Source organism: Chiloscyllium plagiosum, chromosome 3 (genome assembly GCF_004010195.1).
Source record: "Chiloscyllium plagiosum isolate BGI_BamShark_2017 chromosome 3, ASM401019v2, whole genome shotgun sequence".
NCBI lineage: Eukaryota > Metazoa > Chordata > Chondrichthyes > Orectolobiformes > Hemiscylliidae > Chiloscyllium > Chiloscyllium plagiosum.
This window is the reverse complement of record NC_057712.1, coordinates 10,841,750-10,865,644: the sequence shown is the minus strand read 5'-3', so window position 1 is coordinate 10,865,644 and position 23,895 is coordinate 10,841,750. Positions and strand designations below refer to the sequence as shown.

The 23,895-nt window shown below is 43.3% G+C and overlaps 1 protein-coding gene across 4 annotated transcripts in view; it reads left to right on the top strand.

Moving 5' to 3' along the window:
• pla2g7 (phospholipase A2, group VII (platelet-activating factor acetylhydrolase, plasma)) overlaps positions 1 to 23,895 on the top strand; it is a 75,609-nt gene that overhangs the window by 2,153 nt on the left and 49,561 nt on the right. The window contains exon 1 of one of the 4 annotated variants that reach the window (XM_043677136.1): positions 7,347 to 7,611. The exons of 1 other annotated variant lie outside the window; for it this stretch is intronic. Coding sequence is in view for 2 of the 3 variants with exons in the window: in XM_043677118.1 (XP_043533053.1) it covers positions 14,281 to 14,370 (90 nt within the window). In the remaining variant the exon portion in view is untranslated. Of the gene's footprint in view, positions 1 to 7,346; positions 7,612 to 14,091; positions 14,371 to 14,643; positions 15,806 to 23,895 lie in introns of those variants that run through there. 2 more of the 4 variants (XM_043677118.1, XM_043677126.1) reach the window with 2 other exon arrangements.

Sequence of the window (23,895 nt, the reverse complement as noted above, 5' to 3'; positions counted from 1 at the left end):
CGTCGACCATGTCGGGGGGGAAATTGCGGTCCTTGAAGAAGGAGGCCATCTGTGTTGTACGTATTTTGAACTGGTCCTCCTGGGAGCAGATGCGGTGCGGTCGCAGGAATTGGGAGAATGGGATGGCGTTTTTACAGGGGGCAGGATGGGGGGAGGTGTAGTCCAGGTAGCTGTGGGAGTCGGTTGGTTTGTAGTAGATGTCCGTGTTGATCTGGTCGCCTGAGATGGAAATAGAAAGGTCGAGGAAGGGGAGGGAGGAATCTGAGACTGTCCAGGTGAATTTGAGGTCGGGGTGGGAGGTGTTGGTGAAGTGGATGAACTGTTCAACCTCCTCATGGGAGCACGAGGCATCGCCGATACAGTCATCGATGTAGCGGAGGAAATGGTGGGGGGTGGGGCCAGTGTAGTTGCGGAAGATGGATTGTTCCACATATCGTACGAAGAGGCAGGCATAGCTGGGGCCCATGCGGGTGCCCATGGCTACTCCTTTCGTTTGGAGGAAGTGGGAGGATTGGAAAGAGAAGTTGTTCAGGGTGAGGACCAGTTCAGTCAGTCGAAGGAGGGTGTCTGTGGAAGGGTACTGGTCGGTACGGCGGGAAAGAAAGAAGCGGAGGGCTTTGAGTCCTTCGTGATGGGGGATGATTCTCCTGTTCCCTAGATGCTGCCTGACCTGCTGCGCTTTTCCAGCAACACATTTCCATCTCTGATCTCCAGCATCTGCAGACCTCACTTTCTCCTCAAAGATTTCTATCAAAGGTGTTGGCTGGACCCAGACACTTCGGTGGACAGTGTAGGTTACTCATGTATTCTCTTACCCCACCCGTCTTAAACTAATCAACTGAGTTGTGAGTGCATTGTGTTGGCATTCTGGTGGCCCAAGGCAGTGTCTGTGTTTGCTCTGCTGTCTCTCTCCATATTGTGGTCTGGCAGCTATCTTATGTGTCAAGTGGCCAACTGATGGCTCAGCGGCCGTCTTGTGTGTCCGTGTGCCTAGTGTCCCCCTGCCCCGTGCCATCTCCCACTTCACTCCCCCCTTTGTGGTCAAGGAGGTGACTTTGGAGATCTCCTGCAGACCATAGAGGTAGGTCATCTCTAGGCCTTCCTGCTCCTGAGGGGTATCATGGAGTGCCAATTTCATTGGGGGCTATTCCTTGGTAACACTCACTGTAGTACAGTTCTCGTCAGTAGTGCCTTACAGAAGAGCTTTAAACACCCAAGGCCCACACAATACCAGCATGAATGCAATGAGGAGAACTATCCCGTGTGCCAAATAGGGTCTTTAAGATTTACCTATCAACCAATTTAACCAGCTGTCTGTAATTGTGGATCCCTGTCGAAAATTATCTCACTGGTCTCAGATATTCTCAATAGCTTCTGTAATGTTATAAGAGGCATCAATAACGTGGGTGATACAATTGTCACCAATTATTGTACAAACTTCCCCCTTGCTGTGCTAATTAATAATCCACCGTGTAACATGTCTGCAGTGTGTAGAGTCTGAGTTCAGCCAGCTCTGTATTAATTGCCACCAGAGCTTTTGAGGTACTATTGCCTAAAATAGTCAGGCCACATACAAGATAATTTTGGTTTTTAGCGCTGACAACGCCTGCTGCGCACACCCCCCAAAGATAGAGATCCCAGGAATCCATATCCCACTGATGACACCAAAGTGGTGGGGACCTGTCAGTCAGCACCGAACTCCTGACTAATGGAGCAGGTCACTATCCTTCTCTGAACATTCTGTAAGGGTGCAATTGTCCCTACTGCAAACAGGTTTGGGAGGTCTGGGGTGTCTGTCGTGTAAGTCCCCTTAAATAGGAAAACAAATCCCTTCGGTGCTCAGTAACATACATTGTCCTGTCCTTCTGTCTGTCTATCCACCCACGTTGTCCCTGATCCCCTGGCTGGCCCCGTGAGCCTGTGAGTATCGAATGGGATGTCCATGTGGCAGAGCTGACATGGGTGCCATTGGCCATTGCACTGACCACATACGAGTTGTCTGCCCGCGGTCACATTCAAGCATGCTTGCTCATTGCAAGTGCAGGTAAACTGTCCCCTGGTGACTCTACAGCTCTGATAAATGCATTGAGTCTGGACGCAATGAGTCGTTATTGGCAACCAGAACATAAATGCATCCCCATCCCTGTCCTGTGAAACAGAGTGGGTAATTACCGGGTTTTAGATGGATCTTCCCTTCCCTAGGCTGGGGGGCCCAGCCCCATGGGCCGGTGGTTCAATCCAGCTGCACCCATCTACCTGGACCCCCCCACTTGTATTTCCCTATCTGCCGTTTATACACTGCTCCTGAGGTGTCCACCGTATACAGGTTGCAATTGGTCCACACCGGGGAGGCCACAAATAGGGATTCAACTGATCGCGCCAACGAATAGCAGACAGTTCGGTTCCCATGTAAGCTTAGGTGGGCTTTACAGAAGAGGTTATCCTCAAATCCTGACATGCTCCCGACAGACGTGACACCTAAACACAGTGAAATACATACAGATATATACATTTTGCAGTTAAAATAAAGTTGTCAGTCAAAGTCTTTGCTTGTGTCAGGAGGTGCAGTCATGCTTCTATGTGGTTTGTTCTGTTGTGTTTTCAGTACTCCCCCCTGGATGACTGTCTTGTCCGCCATTCCTGTTTGCACCTGGGGAATGGTCAGTGACATTAGTTTGGTCACAGGAATCTTTAAACAGTTTGAGTTGGGTCCAGTGCTTCCATGTGCCTTTTCCTTTAATATTTATGCAGGCCCGGGTATCCCCATTTATTACCACGTCGTATGGTCCATTCTATTTTGGGGCAAAGCCTGGTTTGTCAGGCAATGCTTGCATTAGGATGCAGCTTCCTGCTGCTGGGACCTCAGGAAAGATTTTGAGTTCCCCTGCCTTGTCCTTTTTGTCTTGTTTATCAATTACAGATTTACGCATCCCTTTCAATTGGGCGCTTAATTCTATCACATACTGTCGAATTTTGTCTTTTAGTGGACCCACATCGGTGCCACCTGTGATTATTGTCTCTGGCAATTGCATTGCTCGCCCAGTCATTAATTCATATGGTGTTGGCCCAGTTGCCTGATTTGTGGTGGCTCTTAATTTCATTAGTATGGCTGGCAGCACCTCAGCCCATGTTCTGCCTGAGGTTTGCATAGCCTTAGCTAAAGTATTTTTAAGTGTTCTGTTCATTCTCTCCACCATCCCTGAGTTCTGGGGATGATAGGGAATGTGAAATTTTTGTCTAATGTCGAGTAATTGGCAGACAGTCTTTGTGACTTTACATGTAAAATGTGTCCCTTGGTCGGAGTCGATCTGGAGGGTATCCCCCACCTAGAAATTACCTCCTCTGTTAATATTCTGGCCACAGTGGTTGCAGTGCAGCTTTTGGTTGGGAATGCTTCTACCACAGAGTGAATTGGTCTATGATGACCAGGTAGTACGTTTTCCCACGGGAGGGTGGTAGTGGCCCTGCAAAACCCACCTAAAGGGTCCCCTAGATCTGGGCTGGTGTCCCATCATAACTCTTATGGGTCTCCCTGGGTTATGTTGTGCACAAACCATGCATCTATGGCAGTACTTGGCCACGTCTCGTCTTTTCCCATTCCCTTCCACCACCACTCTCTCTTTCTACCTGTATGGGAGAGCCCGTTCAAGTAGTTCAAGCAATGTGTTCTGTATACATGCTGGTGCTACCACCTTGTCTGTTTGCCTCAGACACCATCCTCCCCTTTGAATACCCCTGCAGTTTCCATTGTGCTCTTTCTTGCTGCGGGATGTCCTCCTGTAGCTGCTGAATTTGGATAGCGTCTTTCGCTAATTCAATACTGGCTATTACAGTCTCGTCAATGGCTTCTTGCTCTAGGGCTTTCTGAGCTGTTCGGTCTGCTACCTGGTTCCTTTGAATTTTAGCCAATTTGGGTTCTCTTTTGCTGGCTCCTTTTGATGGGCTTTTGTTTTTATTACAGCAGCCTCTTTTGGCTGTTCACTGGCTCGCAATAGTGCCTGAATTTTTAATTGGTGTCTGATAGGGGATCCACCCTCTTCTACTCCATGCCACCATGTAGTCATGGACTGCAGCAAAGGCATATTGACTATATATATATATATTCACGACTTTAATTAGTTGTACTTGTTGTTGCTGTCAGGATTCCCTGTCTCACTAGTCCTTTCACTGTCTCCACAACTGTTTTTTTCTGCTTCAGGTTTTATTGGGTATTGCTGTTGGGGCTTATTCTCCAGTCCGGGAACCCTTATCCGATCTATGTTGCTTAGACCTGTATCTAACTTTGTTTCTGCCCATGCTCCGGGGACGCAGGCACAGATGGCTCCGAATCCCCCCTTTTCTAGGTTCCAGTCCCTACTGGGGACTGTAGCCACTTTAATAGTTTCAAGGTGAGTTGTAAGTTTCCCAATCTCAGTCTTCCAACCGTCCTGTCTGGGCTTAGATCAATTTCCCTTTTGCACAATTGATTAGAACATTATATTCTTTCATGAGATCATTACCTATTATGGTGCCCCCGTTATTTTGGTATACATAGAATTTCATGGGGATATATAGTTTATTTCTACGAGGGTAGTTTCGCTTAGGTAAGCTGGTGTTTTATCCCCTCCTGCCCCAGTTAAGTGAATCATTTTAATTGTGTGGGGTAAGTGTAAGTTTGTGATAGATACGGCCACTCCTGTGTCTACTAGCATTTCACATTTCCTCCCTCCTATTACTGCGGGCACGGTGGCTCAGTGGTTAGCACTGCTGCCTCACAGCACCAGGGTCCCAGGTTTGATTCCAGCCTCAAGGAGAAAGTGAGGACTGCAGATGCTGGAGATCAGAGCTGAAAATATGTTGCTGGAGAAGGGCTTATGCCCGAAACGTCGATTCTCCTGTTCCTTGGATGCTGCCTGACTTGCTGCGCTTTTCCAGCAACACATTTTCAGCTTTGATTCCAGTTTCGGGCAACATTCTCCCCGTGTCTGCGTGGGTTTTCTCCGGGTGCTCCGGTTTCCTCCCACAATCCAAAGATGTGCAGGTTAATTGAATTGGCCATACTAAATTGCCCATAGTGCGAGGTGCTAGTCAGAAGGAAATGGGTCTGTGTGGGTTACTCTTCGGAGGATCAGTGTGGACTGGTTGGGCCAAAGGGCTTGTTTCCGCACTGTAGGAAATCTAATCTAATCTAATCTAAATTCTCCTTCTCCCTTACCCTCACGAATGAGGGCAGCTGGTTGTCAGCTCTGCTAACCTTGGGACTCCTGTGGTTCCACAGTGTTCTGGGTGGTATTTGAGGGTGTCTCATGCTTTTCCCAGCTTCTATGTGTCCTGTTCTTTTGCAGCGGCTGCAGTATTTTACATTGTTTCCAGGTCCATCTCCTGCTCGTGGGACCCTATACTCTCTAGCAAAGTGTCGCTGAGGGCCACAGTTGTGGCAGGATTGTTTCATTCTATTCTCACCTCCATTCCGGTCGGCCGCTTTGTCAGGTCTTGCCTTTATTTCAGGAGCTTTTCACTCAACTGGGCCATCATAATCCTGGGACGTTATTACTCCCATTTTCAGGACGGCTTGGTGGACACTAGAGAGCTCATCTTTAAAAGCTTGGATGAATGCCCGGTCCCCTCCCCCAATCTGGGTTTGCTTGCCCTGAGCATTCCTGATAGACCCTAAATAATCATTCCCCATATTCAGAGGCTCCTTCTCCTTTAACTTGTGTAGTGGTCATAATCTTGCTGCAGTTCTTGGGAGCATTTCCTAGCACCATCTGGATTTCTTCTTTAAAGTTGGTGAAGGGGGCTTGCTGAGCATCGATCTCAGCTGTGAGGGCAAGGGCACGTGTCCACCTTCCTCCCCAAAAGTCTCCGGCTGCTGTGGCATCAGGTCCACCAGCTACCTACCTCCACTTGTCCGCTGGGCAAGCTGCGCAGACCAGCTGGTGTAGTTGGTGCCCTACACTATCTACCTCTTCCCAGAACCAGGTGTTTGCGCTCTGGGGCTATAATTTGCTCAAGGAGGCCATAATTTGCTGCCTCTCCTCTGGGGTGAAGGGTTTATAATTTGCTTTGGGTTGTGATTCTGTCCCTCTTCTGGTAACGGACACTAAGTTATATTCTTGCACAGTTCATCCAACAGAGGGAGCAGTTGGTCCCTGTTGGACGGTTTCGTAGGAGGAATGTGTATCAATTTCTCTCTCCTCTTCTATTCTTTCTAATGTGAATTCTATATCCTTTATCCTGCTCTCCAGCACCTTAACTTGTTCCTGGTCCTTTCTCCACCTACTTGTGGTGGCACTCACTTGTTCAATTAGGCTGGCTAATTGATATACTAACGTTACCCCTATCTTTTTAGTTTTATTCCGTTTCTGTTTATCTATCCAAACTCTCTGTTGTGCTAATGTCTGAGATGGGTGCCAACCACTTTTCTTCATTTGCTCTGTCAACCCTTGTCTGTCTGCCTTGTATTTCTCAATAATGGAACCTGCAGTTTCCCCTTTAAAACTTTGAACTGCCATTTAGCAGATTGTGTACCCCTGGATACCACCAACAGTAAAGTGTTCCTAACCAGTGGGGGTGTCTCTACTCCCTGGCCAATAATACTGTCCCAGCACCGTCTGTACAGCCATAGCAGCCTCCTAGCAAGGTGTGCTCTGTACCGGTGGGACTTCTCTACCCTCCCAGCTACCACTACTAGTCGGTACCTACCGGTCGGCTGGGAATGCCGGCTCAATAGGGTGTGCTCTCTACCAGTGGGACTTCTCTACCCTCCCGGCCACCTTTACTGACCGAACTCCTCCCAACAGGCCCAGAAACCTACCTCTAGCCCAGTGTGCTCTCTACCGGTGGGAATCTTTGCCCTCCCGGCCACCGCCACTATTCAAGCTCAGTCATTCTACTATGGACTGACAGGGTATCACGGTTACTCACAGTGTCCACACTTCCCACCTTGGTAACGTGCGCTCCACTGAGGTTTGGCTCTTGGTCAGAGTGATCACGTCCTCTTCCTCACCACATTGGGAATTACAAGTACAAACAGGACCCAACTTTTAACTTGAACTCTAACTGGACTCTCCGTTGTTCGCAATGTTACCTGACTTTGCCACTTGTGCTTCATAGCTTCTCGTGCCCTTGGCACCTCAATTCCCACTTCAAATCCCAATCTTCATGTGGGGGGCTATCCCTCTTAACAACCAGTGACAGGCACTACCTTGTCCTCTGGCTGTTTCAGCATAACCAGCAGGTTCGTACAATAGTTAGTACAATTAAATACTTATTCTCCACAGACATGCACTTAAAATTGTTAATTCAGTACTGTAGCAAATCAGACATTACAATCAGTATACCAGTCTGACTCTTACCGTTTGCAGGTACAAATTGATTCTTATCCCGGCCCCCAATTGTGGCCTTCAACCAGGGCACCAGTAATAAGAGCCTTCCTCGCTGCATCAATTGTTATGGGGAAAATCACCAGTCTCGGAGTCAGAGTCGGGGTTCAGCAACAGAGTTTATCGTACAAGGAAATACAGGAGATCCGGGAAGAGAAAGACACCAACAGCACAGTGGTCAGCTGCGATTTTTCTCCTGACCCAGAGCATGCGTCAAGATACTTTTATACATCTTGTGATACAATAGGTTAGTGATGTGATTATTGTCTTTGTAACATGATTTGTTTATAGTAATCATTGCAGAATTGATGATAGTTTTGATACACTCATTGTCAGTTCCAGCACAGCCTTTGTTAATTTCAGCGCGATTTGTTGTTAGTTTCAACGCAGACATTGTCAGTTTCAATGTCTGTGTGGAAGTCCATTGTTGCAGTAATGGGCGCTATTCGCTCTTCCTGAGAAGGATGATTACTGCAGCCCTGGCTATTAGCACTTTGTATTGAGTCCATATCAAGCTGTTAACATTTCTATCAAAGGTGTTGGCTGGCCCCAGACACTTCGGCGGGCAGTGTAGGTTACTCACGTGTATTCTCTCCCCCACCCACCTTAAACTAATCAACTAGGTTGTGAGTGCATTGTGTTAGCATTCTGGTGGCCCCATGCAGCGTCAATGTTTGCTCTGCTGTCTCTCTCCATATTGTGGTCTGGTGGCCATCTTATGTGTCAAGTGGGCAACTGATGGCTCAGCGGCCATCTAGTGTCACCCTGCACCGTGCCATCTCCTACTTCAACATTATCAATGAGGATGAGCACCTCTCCAATACCTTCCCCACGCCTTCACTTCTTGCCTTTAAACCAACGCCAAACCTCAAACAGATCATTGTTTGCAACAAACTGCCCGGCTTTCAGGACAACACCATACAGTCTTGTCATGGTAGACACTGCAAGACATATCAGAGCATTGACATGGATACCATTACATGTGGGGATGCCTCCCACCATGTACGTGGCAAGTATTCATGTAACTCGGCCAACATTGTCTATCTCATAAGCTGCAGCCAAGGATGCCCTGAGGCATGGTACATTGGCGAGACAGCGTAGAGGCAATGGATGAATGGACACTGCGCAACAATCACCAGACAAGTGTTCTCTGTTTTCTCTCTCTCTCTCTCTCTCCCTCCCTCCTTTACACACACACACGCAGACACACACACTCTCATGCATGCTCATACCACCCTACCCCTCCCCCGAGATTACGTTATTTTGCTCAAGAACTGCATGAATCCATGTAAGGTTCTGTAAATCCTTTTTGTTGAAATAGAATCAGTCAGAACATTGGGGCACAGACAACCTCAGGCCTTCAATGCATTATTTGAGGTAACATGGTACCTATTGCTAAAGTTCACTTGAGAATGTAACTGTAAGAAAGTTCTGGGATTTACATTTGAAAGAACTGAAACCAACATAGTCATTCTAAAAGATGAGAGACTTCACAAACAATCCAGGTCTTTTTCAATATATAATTTCAGTTGCATCACACTGTAAACTTTTGCTATAAATTCTGTGTCTTACGATCTTACACTCCACAACCACCTGATGAAGGAGCAGCGCTCCGAAAGCTAGTGCTTCCAAATAAACCTGTTGGACTATAACCTGGTATTGTGATTTTTGACTTTTTGTGACCCCTTTTAGCCCTTCTCATTCCTTGTTTAAGTTCTTTCTTACTTTCCTTATTTACTTAAAGAGCTTCATCAGTTCCCATCCTCTTTATACCTTATGTATGCTTCCTTTTTTTTCTGACCAACATCATAACATCCCTGATCATCCAAGGTTCATGTAACTTGCCATACCTATCCTTCATTCTCGCAGGAATGTGCTGCTCCTGAACGCTTATCAACTGCAGTTTGAAATACTCCCACATATCTGATGTAGATTTATCCTCAAATAGCTGCCTCCAAACAGCATTCTGCAGTTTCTGCCTAATATTGTTGTAGCTTGCTTTCCCCCAATTTAACACCTTCACCCGAGGACTGCTGTTATCTCTATCCATGAGTATCTTAATGGTATTATGGTCACTACTCCTCACTGAAACTTCATTCACCTGACCAGGCTCATTTCCTAAAACCAGGTCCAGTATAACCCCTTCCCTGGCTGGACTGTTTACATATTCAAGAAACCTTCCAAAAATGGTCCTTACAAATTCGGCCCCCTCCAAGCCCCTATCACGTAGCGAGTCCCAGTCAATTTGAGGAAGTTAATATTACCCATCACAACTACCCTGCTGTTTTTACGTCTTTCCAAAATCTGTCCACATACTCTTTCCTCTTTCTCCCATTAGCTGTTGGGAGGCCTGTAGTATACTCCCAGCATTGTGATTTCTTCTTTCCTATTCCTGAGTTCTACTCATATTGCCATGCTGCATGAGTCCTCTGGTGTATCCTGCCTCAGTAAAGCTGTGAGATACTCCTTTACCTGTAATACAACTCCCCCACCTCTTTTACCTCCCTTTCTTTCACAACTGAAATATCTAAATCCTGGGACATTCAACTACCAGTCCTGCTGTCTGTAATCGTAATAGTATCATTGTTCCAAGTACTAACCAAAGCTCTAAGTTCATCTCCCTTGCCTTTTATACTTCTTGCATTGAAACATGCATTTAAGACCATCTCCCCTGTTATAGAGTCATAGAGATGTACAGCATGGAAACAGACCCTTCGGTCCAACCCGTCCATGCCAACCAGATATCCCAAATCAATCTAATCCCATCTGCCAGCACCTGGCCCAAATCCCTCCAAACCCTTCCTATTCATATACGCATCTAAATGCCTCTTAAATGTTGCAATTGTACCAGCTTCCACCACTTCCTCTGGCAGCTCATTCCATATCCATTCCACCCTCTGTGTGAAAAGGTTGCCCCGTAGATCTCTCTTATATCTTTCCCCTCTCACCCTAAACCTATGCCCTCTAGTTCTGGACTCCCCGATCCCTGGGAAAACACTTTGCCTATTTACCCTATCCATGCCCCTCATAATTTTGTAAACATCTATGAGGTCACCCCTCAGCTTCCAACACTCCAGGGAAAACAGCAACAGCCTGTTATGGGAGTTCCCCATAGTTCTCCCTGTATTCCGTGAGATCTAATCTTTCTAATCAGTCTCCCATGGGGAACCTTGTCGAACGCCTTACTGAAATCCACATAGATCACATCTACCGCTCTGCCCTCATCAATCCTCTTTGTTACTTCCTCAAAAAATTCAATCAAGTTTGTGAGACATGATTTCCCACGCACAAAGCCATGTTGACTATCCCTAATCAGTCCTTGCCTTTCCAAATACATGTACATCCTGTCCCTCAGGATTCCCTCCAATAACTTGCCCACCACCAACATCAGGCTCACTGGTCTATAGTTCCCTGGCTTGTCCTGACCACCTTTCTTAAACAGTGGCACCAGATTAACCAACCTCCAGTCTTCCGGCACCTCACCTGTGACTATCGATGATACAACTATCTCAGCAAGAGGCCCAGCAATCACTTCTCTAGCTTCCTACAGAGTTCTAGGATACACCGGATCAGGTGTCCTGGGGATTTATTCACCTTTACCTGTTTCAAGACATCCAGCACTTCCTCCTCTGTAATATGGACATTTTGCAAGATGTCACCATCTATTTTCAGTTGTGTTTTCTGCTTGTTCTTGGTAATGTTTGCCTTGGTACCTACCTATCCCTCAATTTCCGCATCTACTACCTTACTCCTCTGGTTCCCTTCCCCTGCCACACAAGTCTAAACCCTTCCCAACCATTCTACCAAGTATCCCCCCAAGGACATCAGTCTTGGTCCTACCGTGGTGTAACCCATCTGGTTTGTACAAGTCCCATCTCCTCCAGAACTGGTTCCAATGCCCCACGAATCTGAAACTTGCCGTTTCAGGTAATGTTCTCAGCTACACATTCATCCTCTATATCCATTTTACGCTGACTAGCTTGTGGCACTAGTAGTAATCCTGAGATAATTACCTTGGAGGTCCTACATTTCAACTTTCTTCCTAGTTCTCTATATTCTGCTTTTCGGATCTCATCCCTTTTTTACCTATATCATTTGAACCAATGTGCACCATGACCACTGACTGTTCACTCTTCACCCCTCCTTTTAGAATGTCCTGCGACCGCTCCAAGACCATAGCATCAGGGAGGCAACATGCCATCCTGGACTCTCGTTTGCGGCCATGAAAATGCCTATCTATTCCCCTTACAATTTAATCCCCTATAACTAGAGCATTTCCATGCCTATCTCTCCTTCTTCTGCAGCAGAGCCAACCATGGTGCCATGAATTTGGCTGTTGCTGTTATCTCTTGAGAGACCATTTCTCTCAGCAGTATCTAAAACAGATACCATGTGATTACCAAAGCCCGTTAGGGAAGGAAATTGTCATCATTACCTGGTCATGTGTACACATGACTCCAAACATACAAAGTCAATAGTGTGGGAGAATCAACATTTCGGGCATAAGCCCTTCCTGATGAAGGGCTTGTGCCTGAAACATCTATTCTCCTGCTCCTCGGATGCTGCCTGACCTGCTGTGCTTTTCCAGCACCCTACTCTCAACTCTGATCTCCAGCATCTGCAGTCCTCACTTTCTCCAAACGTACAAAGGAATGTGGTTGACACTTATTTGGGCAATTAGAGACGCTTAATAAATGTTGGCCCAACCTGTGACACCCACATCTGCTGAAGGAATAAAACAAAAGCTGTAAAATCTTTAAATTGATTTTTGTTAAATCAATTAATGAGTTTGATTGTTTTCTTCTGGACCTAAGTCCATTTCAAAGAATTGAGGTTTGGAAACATTCATCAGATGATTATGGTTGAGTTATGTAAGATAGTAGTCGATACTTAGACTTTGATTTCATCATAACACGACTCCCTAGTATGCTTGACATCATCAATGTATATATTGGGGAATGATTTTTATTATGAGTAAAAAGTGAATCAAAATAAGTTTTTTTAAGTTGAAGAGAATTATTTTATCAATCCACTTACTGGAAAATGTGGGAATTTGTCATGGAATTTAGATATGAAATATGAAAATCGTTTTACTGATCTTTAAACTTTTGACCACCAAGTTACATCATTAAGTTAAAAATCACACAACACCAGTTAATAGTCCAACAGGTTTAATTGAAAGCTAGTGCTTCCACTTAAACCTGTTGGACAATTAACTGGTGTTTTGTGATTTTTAACTTTATACACCCCAGTCCAACACCAGCATCTCCAAATCATTTCTCATTAAACTTTTTGCAGTTTGTTTATAAGTTTTGCTCTTTAACAAACTTAACTGAATTAAAGTGGGTGACATGATCACTTACTATATCACTGACCCCATCAGTGCGCGCACACCTTTGTTTAGAAAACGAAAAGTGACAAAAGCGAGTGACCCTTAAACAATTACAGAGCTTACCACAAACAATGTATAATGCAGTGCTGACCTGCATACAAACCATTGACCTGTATGTAAAAAAGTAGTGTGTACAAATGTATGTGGAAGATAGCACATTGGACCCATGGGAGATTAGCTATTTTTTGTATTTGCTACTGGTAAAGGTCACTCATTCAAATTCCAATTGCATACAGAATTACATTGAATGTAGAACACAGAAACCAGTTCTTCTGTCCAACAGGTCTGTGCACCACATAAAATACATCACATGTGGTAGCAAGTTCCAGATCCTAACCACAGTCTGGATAAATAAACTTGTCTCTCCAATATCTTGTTAAATTGATCAACAATCTCTCACATTGGACTTTTCCTCAGAACAATGTCTTGGGAGATCAAAAGCTGCCTCAGAGTTTATGGATTGCCCTTCACTCCATCCAGAAACATAGGAACAGAAGTAGGTTATTCAGCCCCTTGAGCTGTTCTGCCAATTACAGTAATGAGATCATGGCTGATCTGTAGCCCAACTACATCTACCTGTCTTTGGCCCATACTCCTTAACTCGTTTGCTTAACAAAAAACATCTATCTCAGATTTAAAATTATCAACTGATTTAGATTCAGTTGCTGTTTGCAGAAGGAAGTTCCAAACTTTTATCACCCTTTGTGTGTAGAACTGCTATGTAACATCTCTCCTGAACTAAAACCCTTGCTCAGTCTTAAAGAAAGCTTCATTGTGTAAGTTATTTTTTCCACAATCCGGATAGCATACAAAGTAGAGTTATACACAGGACAGGGACAATTCTATCAATAGTGTTATTGCTAATCACCCTGTACAGATGCACCTCAGCTAGGACACGAACTCCGAGGAAGGGTCTAGGGCACTGCACAGTTTTAAAAGTTTGCAGTTCCAAATAAACCTAAAAATCTCACAACACCAGGTTATAGTAACAGGTTTAAGTGGAAGCACTAACTTTCGGAGCGACGCTCCTTCATCAGGTGATTGTCCTGATGAAGGAGCGTCGCTCCGAAAGCTAGTGTGCTCCCACTTAAACCTGTTGGACTATAATCTGGTGTTGTGTGATTTTTAACTTTGTACACCCCATTCCAACACTGGCATCTCCGAATCATGCCAAATAAACCTGTTGGACTAGAACCCGGTGTCGTGTGATTTTTAACTTTGTACACCCCACTCCAACACCTCCACATCTTAAATTCCCGTGTTTGGGCTTTATACTTATGGCTCACTCCTTGATTCGTTGTGCTCTTTTGTCCGGCTTCCTGGTCAACGTCACAAGGGCTTATCTGCTCCTTTCGGGTTGACTGGGAAAAGGCATGGCGTTTTGGTTTCAGTCTCAGGGCAGAGTCCCGGGTTGAGCGCCGTGAGCTGGCATTCGGCTGAGCCCAGGGCGATTGGAATAGAGCAGCGTGCCCTCTGAAGTATGAAAGAGTGTGTCAGTTAAAGTCAGTGAGCGGGGGGGATTTAATGAGTCTTTGGAGGATTGGAGGCTGTGTTGACAAGTTCATTGGGAAGCTGTTCATGCCAGCAGCGGGACAGAGCGCCGCACTTAGAGCGGTAAGAAACGTGCGTTGTGGTTCTGAATACATATTTACATGATCATGTCGAGTTGGAGTGCGCGATAAGAAAATGCCCTCGACACAATTACTTCTTTATCTCGAAAACGATATGAAAAGCACAGGAATGACATTTGCCCAGTGCTTTAAGATAGCGAATGAAAAGAATAGGCCAGAGGTGGGAAGTGATTGATTGATTAAAGCAAGCCAGCAGAGTTAATTAATACACGGGGGTGGGAAGCTACCGACTGAGTTTGGGTTCCGAGAGAGAGTGTAGAGAAAAGGATTTCACCAGAGATTCTGCTTCATGTGTTCAGAACCCCCTTCTGGTTGTGATTCAGCAACACAAAGAGCGTAGGCAGCCGAGGCTAATTCTAATATGAGTATTAAGTAGCTGGAATATGGATTTCTAGGCTGAAGGTTATGCTAGCGGCTCTCCCAGCCCCACCACTCCGAGCAATGATTTAAAGAGGAATGTGTTTCCCCTGAGATTTTTATCCGCGACATTTTCAGCTTCCCCCCCTCCCTCCCTTATTTACAACCTGGTTTTAAATGTTCAATGAAAATGTGTTAAATTTGTGTAGGTTGCCAAGTGATTAAGTGAGGAGGAGGCGGTGATGACGGCAGCAACAATTGAAACTAGGATTTGTAAAACGAATCGGATAAAATCAGTGAGAACAGGCTTTGTTATTATTGACAGAATTCAACATCGGGTTAGCTCAATAACAAAATGGGCGAGAGGCCCTCTTTGAAGGTTGCCAAAATACGGGAAGGTGAATTTGAAATGTATTGGAAGGTGTCGGTGAACTCAGCAGAATCAACAAAGCAAGCTTGGTTATCTTGCCAAGTTGAAGTAAAAGTCAAAGTCTTGTGCAGTTCCGGCCTTGTTAGATTGCATCTCACATACTCCTCTCAGTTTGAAAACCTAAGTGCTGGAGAGACACAAAAGAGACCCACAAAGCCTGCTGATTTAGTTTTCTGATGTTAGTCAGCGTCAAACATAAGGTTTTTTTTCGGGGCGGGAGGGGGAATCTAAAAGGCAGGTTGAGTGAGTAAAGAGAATAGAAAAACTTAAGTTTAAATAGGGCATTAAAGTGGAACGGGTTTAAACTGATAAGACAAATTTGTAAATTGTGTTGGAACTTGTCAGCCTTGGTTTAGTCGGTAATATTTCCAGTTCTGACTGAGAAGTTAGGTTTAAGTTTCATTCCAAGTTTAACAGATTAGGTTGATATCTTAGTGCTGCGTTTTGGGTGGGTCATTTAAACTGAAGCCCCACCTACCCTACCAACTGGATCGAAGAGAAAATACGAGTACAATTTTTCAAGATCACAAAAACATTTCTCATTTGCTGCTGGAACAAGTGGGATTCTTTGAGGAAAAGTGGAATGCTATGATGGTGGAAGAGTTGGGACATGTCCTACCTTTGAATGGAAGTACTGAACTTTTATTTCTATCTACCTTATTGTTAAGCCTTTTGGTGCATGTGATTTTTAGGCATGTGCAAAGTGTGTGTGTGTAAGTACATTTGGTTAGCTGACATTGTGGTGGACTGCCTGTCAATTTGTAATTTATATTTGAGTTGAAAGCTTCCCATACAGTGAGCATTGGTATTCAAAATAGTCTTTCTGAATGAGAATCTGATCAGTGAAAGGAACAGTTGTCATGTAATCTAACAGAAGAATTAACCTGCCCATCTGACCTTGAAGGTTTTAGTCTTTCTGAAGCTATTGCAAACAAATTGACGTAACTGAGCCAAAGATGTTCCTGCTTTTACATGACTGCTTAGAATGTGTAGGCCTGTGACCAGAATGTGCCACAAGGATTGGTGTTGGGTCTGCTGCTTTTTGGCATTTATATAAATGATTTGAATGTGAACATAGGAGGTATAGTTAGTAGATTTGCAGGTGACAGTAAAATTGGTGGTGTAGTTTGTAGCGAAGAAGGTTACTTCAGATGGTTACTTGATCAGATGGAGTTTAAGTTAGATAAATGTGAGATGCTGCATTTTGGTAGGGCAAATCAGGGCAGGACTTAATGGTAAGGTCCCAGGGAGTGTTGCCGAAGAGACCTTAGTGTGACGATTCATAGTTCGTTGAAAGTTGCACATAGACAGGATAGTGACGTGGTATGCTTGCCTTAATTGTCAGTGCTTTGATTACAGGAGTTGAGGTCATATTGCAGCTATACAGGACATTGGTTAGGCTATTATTGGAATGCTGTGTTCAATTCTAGTCTCACTGCTAGAGCAAAGATGTTGTGAAACTTGACAGGATTTAGAAAAGATTAATGAAGATGTTGCCAGGGTTTGAGGGTATGAGTTATAGGGATAGGCTGGGGCTATTTTCCCTGGAGTGTCAGAGGCTGAGGGGTGACCTTATGAAAAATGCATAAAGTCATAAGGAACATGGATAGGGTGAATAGCTCATGTTTTTTTCCCCCAGGGTAGTGGAGTCCAAAACTAAGGACATAGTTTAAGATGAAAGGATAAAGATGTTAAAAGGGGCAACTTTTAATGCAGAGGGAGGTTCATGTATGGAATAAACTACCAGAGTAAGTGGAGGTTGGTACGGTTATAACATTTTATATGGCATCTGAATGAGTACATGAATAGGAATGGTTTTGTGGGATATGGGCTAAATGCTGGCAAACGGGACTAGATTAATTTAGAATATGCGGTCGACATGGACAAGTTGGACCGTACATTTCTATGACTCTATGTAACTTGATATTTTTTAGCTTCAGTTATGCTTGTCAGTCAATATACAGTACAGAACTACATTAGACATTAAAGTTGTTAATATACTGGTTCCTGCATTCAAACTACACATTAGGAGGCCCTAGTGTCCATTCAGCACTAAATAGATTTGCAAACTTTGGCATAGATAAGATGTAAGATTGCAGGTGTTCACTTTTATCTGTTTGGTTACCCTTGTTATGGTTAGGGGCTTTGTGTTTATTCAACTTCAGTTGTCATCCTACTCTTTTTTTTTGTAACATGGGCTAAGGCTCTGAATTGCAATGTTGTTGTTCCAAAGAAAGAAAAAAAGACTTGCGTTCGACAAGTTGTCAAATGGTGTCCCAAAATGATTTACATCCAATTAAGTTTTTTTTTGAAAAAGTGGTATAATCTCTGCAGTAGGAAACACAATTTAGGTACACGATCCTTTATCCGAAATCTGAAATTTTTTCTTGGAGAGGTCCTAGGGAGTGTTACTGAACAAAGAGACAATGGAGTACAGGTTCATAGCTCCTTGAAAGTAGAGTTGCAGGTAGATAGGATAGTGAAGAAAGCATTTGGTATGTTTTCCATTATTGGTCAGAGTACTGAGTACAGGTGCTGGGAGGTCATGTTGTGGCTGTACAAGACATTGGTTAGGCCACTTTTGGAATATTGCGTGCAATTCTGGTCTCCATCTATTGGAAGAATGTTGTGAAATTTGAAAGGGTTCAGAAAAGATTTACAAGGATGTTGCCAGGGTTGGAGGATTTGAGCTATAGGGAGAGGTTGAATAGACTGGGGCTGTTTTCCCTGGAGCTCAGAGGCTGAGGAGTGATCTTTATAGAGGTTTATAAAATCATAAGGGGCATGGATAGGGTAAATAGACAAGTTTTTTTTTCCCCCTGGGATGGGGGAGTCCAGAACTAGAGGGCATAGGTTTAAGGTGAGAGAGGAAAGGTATAAAAGAGACCTCAGGGGCAACGTTTTCACGCAGAGGATGGTGTGTGTGTGTGAATTGGGCTGCCAGAGGAAGTGGTGGAGGCTAGTACAATTGCAACATTTAAAAGGCATCTGGGTGGTATGGAAGTGTTTGGAGGGATATGGGCTGGGTGCTGGCAAGTGAGACTAGATTGGGTTGGGATATCTGATCAGCATGGGAAGAAAGTGAGGTCTGCAGATGCTGGAGATCAGAGCTGAAAATGTGTTGCTGGAAAAGCGCAGCAGGTCAGGCAGCATCCAGGGAACAGGAGAATCGACGTTTCGGGCATAAGCCCTTCTTCAGGAAACATGGACTCTGAGTGTGGAAGCGTCATTTTGGCATGAACATAGGTGACCCAACTCCATACCTACTCAAACCAGTTACTCAGACGTGGCGGGTGACACAGCCCAGCACTGGCAGACGTCAACTGTGTCTCGGTGCTCGTACTATTCACACGTGGATCTGTTGTTAGGTAATATTTTTTATTTCATTGTGAAAATGTCATTTATTCCAAAATCTGAAAAATTCCAAATTCTGAAAAATAACTGGCCCCATGGAGTTCGGATAAAGGATTGCGTGCCTGTAGCCAGTTTGTGCACAGTATATTTCTATATGATCTGAGAAACAAATTGCTAGCTAACATGTTTTAAGCATTCGTTGAGGGACAAGGATTGGGGTAAGCTCCCTGCTCTTCTTTAGATAGTGTCATTGGATCTTTAATGTCCACATGATATGGCAGGTCAAGTTTTGACTTAGTCTTATTTGAAAGATGAATGTTTATAGATTTTCTAAAAATATATTCGTTGATTTATCTTTTGAGTTTTACCCACACCCATCAAAATGTTTTTAAAAATGAGAGGTATTATTCTTTGAGTAAAAATGGAAAATACTCAAAATACTTTGCAGGTCTGTCAGCATTGTAAATATTTCAGGTCTCTGATTTTTTTTTCATGGCTTTTCTCAGTTGACATGGAAATTATGTTTTTTCTGATCTCTTGATTTGCCTCTGCTAACAGATATTAAATTAATTTTAACTTGACTTAATATCAATAAGGAGAAAGTGAGGTCTGCAGACGCTGGAGATCAAAGCTGAAACTTTAACTTGACTTAATATCAATAAGTACATTTTAGTAGCTTTAAGGATACGCACTGCTTAAATATTTCTCCACCTTAGCAACAGAATAATAATCCACAGTGAAAGGTTACTTCCATAACCAGATCTGCTGAAGAGACTGATCACCACCAAGAAAATAAAGTTATTCAGTCCCCACTACGCCTGTCTGGATCATAAATTCATCTGGATGGAAAATATATTATTGGAAGTGTTTGGCCTGATCTCTCTTGATCAACTGACTGAAACTGCTGACATTATTAATGATTAACAACTGGTGGAGGCAGTCAAAAAGTTTAATGTGAGATTGGGTCAGTCTCTACTATGAGGGACTCCTTCTGGTAGTGTCCCTACCTCTGGACTAAGAGACACAGGTTCAAGTCCTCCTTACTCCAGAGGTGTATAATAGCACATCTTAACAGGTGAATTAGAAAAGTAGATTTTAAAAATGCTTCAACCTCTACCACAATATTGATTCTTGCATCTGCCTTATTTATTTGCAAATAGAGACTTTGGATGTCGCAGTCAGAAAGTTGCAAAGTATTATTTGATCTTAGATTTATTTAAGAAACTTATTTGCATTTCCAACACTTATCATGACAGTAAGTGCAGGAGTAACCTAAGCACTTGACGTTGCCATCCAATTTTTAATGCTGCTATCATTTTAGAACCGACCTTCTTAAATCAATATTAATCAGTTGCCAATGTAACTTTTGGGGTGCTTCATTGAATTTATATTTATAAAACTCTCATTGGAATAAAGTGTTCACAGCTAAAATTGCTTATTATGTTTGAAATAAAAATGTTAAGAGAAAAATTAGTGAAAGCATCACATCAATGATGCTACAATGAATTTGGGTGCTGCAGACATGAAGTCAGTGCACCCTGGCTCTGATTTTTGAACTGGAACTAAAATAAATATTTTTCAATTTGGATTTTTTTGAAGTGGAGCTGTAGTGTTTTCTGTCTCTTCTTACTGTAACAAAAAAACTGTAATGAGTAAATGTCCGGTCCCCCTTCCGTAGGGAGTTGAGGTGTCCTAGTTAAGTTAGTTGGCCAGGTGGATGAGCATGTGGGTCAGATTAATAACAGCAGTGGGAATTTTGATAGTCATTTCAACTGATGTAGAATAGGGATTGGCCACTTATCCTACCTGTATTTAGGGGGTAGGAGGGGGAATAAAGAATACTTTATGGGAGTCAATGAACAATCACTGGAGACAGGTGCACTATTGCAGTTACTGTAATAGTTCCTGATGAATGAAATCATCAAGGATTGATACTGGTAGCACACTAGGCATCAAATCAGGTTTTCCTATAGTAAGTTTTCTAATGGTGTCTACTGTTATTTGGATTTACTCCAACTGCCCTTCAGTTCAAATATTATTGCCTCCTAATTAGCTGAATTTGCAGGTTGATAAGTGAAGTAAGGTAAGCTGGGCATCTGGATCTTTATAAAGAGGGCAATCAATAAACTGTCTCTTTAACCAAGAGATCATTATTGGCTAATTATGGGCGGCACGGTGGCACGTTCTCCCCGTGTCTGCATGGGTTTCCTCCAGGTGCTCCAGTTTCCTCCCACAGTCCAAAAATGTGCAGGTTAGGTGAATTGGCCATGCTAAGTTGCCCGTAGTGTTAGGGGCAGGGGTAAATGTAGGGGAATGGGTCTGGGTGGGTTGCGCTTCGGCGGGTCGGTGTGGACTTGTTGGGCCGAAGGGCCTGTTTCCACACTGTAAGTAATCTAGTAAGTAATCTAATCTAGTAATTTGAAGATTGGAACATAAGCATCTCAAAGACACAGAAACAAATGTAAATTATACTGGGTGAATTTGACCAAAAACAAAACAAGTACAAACATAAAAAGAAACTTTGGATCCAGAGCAAGAGCAAAAAGATTCGGTGAAAATGATTTTTTAAAAACATTTGTAAAATTTCCAAAAATAGTTAATACCTGAAGAAATGAGATACTTGTCATTAATTTTTAGCCTGAGGCTGATTGGCAGTAATTGACTATGATGAAGGGCTTTTGCCCGAAACGTCGATTTTGCCGGTCCTCGGATGCTGCCTGAATTGCTGTGCTCTTCCAGCACCACTAATCCAGTAATTGACTATTATCATTCCTCTTTCTTTTAAAAAAAAAAGTGCAAATGTTCATAATAATCTGACTATTTTTTCCAGCAGGTTTAACATCTATCTGTTGTGCAACTGAGATTGTGTAAATCCAAACTACTTGAGTCAATGCGTAACACTGGTGTGAGATAAAAAGCAAAGTTTTTTTTCAGCTCAGTTTGAACAACAAATTTTGACCATTGGCGTTTGTTCCTCGCCTAAAGTTGTGATACAGATTATGCAGGAGCAGCATTGTTCATTTGACTGAATGTACAAATTAGAATCACAAGTAGCCATTTGGCCCCTCAAACCAGCTGTGCCATTCAATCAGATTGTGGCTGATCGGTTCATGTTGTTGAATTTCACATTCTCATTACCTTTGATTCCCTTTCCAAACAAGAATCTGTCTAACTCTGCCTTAAAAATATTCAGTAATCTTGCCTCTGCTGAATTCTAAGGCACAGTTCCAAAGTCCTGAGAAAATTCTTCATATCTCTGTCTTGAATTTTGAAACAGTGTTCCCTGGTTCTGGACTTATCCACAAGAGGAAACATCCTTTCCATATCCACCTTGTCAAGACTATTCAGGATCTTATACACTTCAAGTATATCCCCATTGCTGTTGTAAACTCTGGCAGAAACTAGATAAAGCCTGCCCAACCTAGTCACCTAAAACAGCCCACTTATTCCAGGAAGCATTGAGCAAATGTCTTCTGAGCCACCACTAACATATGCAAACAATATGGCCCTTCATTCATTAGAATCACCCACTCCCTATGCATATTCGCCATATGTCTTTAATATTTCACTGTTGTAGTGGCAGGAAAATGAATGGAGTCTGAGAGCAAAGAGTCTGGGCCCCACTAAACTCCCAACTGCACCACAGAAGACTTGTAATCCAAAACCAATCAACCCAGTCCAGTGCAGTTATAACACCGGCATCTACTTGACAATGTGGAAAATTGTCCTGTCCACTAAAAGTAGGACAAGTCAAATCCAGACAGTTACTCTCCCATCAATGTTCTCAAAATCCTCAGAAGCAACTGAATGTGCTTACTCAGCAACAAGTTGCTCACTGCTCAGTTGTATTCCACCAGGACCATAAAGTCTAAACAGGAACAAAAGAGCTGAATTACAGAGAAGTGAGAATGAGTTCCCCATATGTTAAGACAGTAGCTGACCACTGTAGCATCAAATAGACTTTGTAAAATTGAAGTTAGTGGGAATAGGGGAGAAAAACTCTCTTTTCCTTGGTTGAAGTCATACCTAACAGAAAGGACAATAGTTGTGGTTTAGTCATGATTTGGAGATGCCGGTGTTGGACTGGGGTGTACAAAGTTAAAAATCATACAACACCAGGTTATAGTCCAACAGGTTTAATTAGAAGCACACTAGCTTTCGGAGCGACGCTCCTTCATCAGGTGATTGACCTGATGAAGGAGCGTCACTCCGAAAGCTAGTGTGCTTCCAATTAAACCTGTTGGACTATAACCTGATGTTGTGATTTTTAACTTTGTGGTTATAGTCACCTCTAAATCAGGTTATCACAGGATTTCTTCAGAGCAGTGTCTGTCACTCAACAATCTTTATTATTTGTTCTTTTGATGTGAGAGTCATTGGCAAGGTGGGCAGAATTCCCCGTTCCTAATAGCCATAGTGATAAATTGTCGACCTAAGTGAGTGATCAGGCTGTTTGAAAGGCATTGAAAAATCAACCATATTGATCTGTGTCTGGAGTCACATGTGTACCATTCTGACAGACTTCTTCCTGTGAAGGAGATATAGGTATTTATGAGAATATGTTAGTTTTGTAATCACCATTCATGAGACAAGTCTGCTATTCCAAATTTATTAATTCTTTAAATTTAAATTTCTTCAGTCTGGTTTGAACTTCTGTCTCTGGAGCAGTGATCTTAACTTCAGGGTTGCTAGTTGAGCAATATTATAATTAGTACAGTCCATATCTTCAGCTGCTACGATAACTGCCTTCTCTCTACCATAAGGTGATAAATCTGTTGATGATTGCAAAGCTTCAGTTCTTCTCATAATGAAGCAGTACATACCTGCATGCAGCAAGATGTGAATAACATTCAGGCTTGAGCTGAGCCGACAAATTGCAAGTAACATTTGCTCCAGACAAATGCTAGGCAATGACTGTCTCCAACAAAATAGTATGTAACCATTGTCCCTTGATGTTCAATAATATTACCATTGCTGAATTCCCCAACGTCAGCATTCCGAAACTAATCTGGACTGGCCACGTTAAGTACGAGCAATTCTCACTTAACTCCTCATTGCTGTAAGGCGCAACTCAGGAATGAGCACTCTCCACTTGCCTGGATGAACGCCGCTTCAGTATTCAAAGCTTCACACCATTCATGACAGGTTGCTCCCAGGTTTAAGCATTCACTTCTTCCACAGCCTATATCTATCACCCGTAACATGATCTCCAGTGTTTTTTTAACTTGGGAATAAAAGTCAACTTTAAGAATTACTCCTTTTTCTGTTTGGATCCTGCAGGTATAAATGTAGGTATAGATATAAAACCGTCAGTTAAAGGCAGCATTTGTTTCTTTAAATATTATACTCAGCTGTTAAGCTAAAATT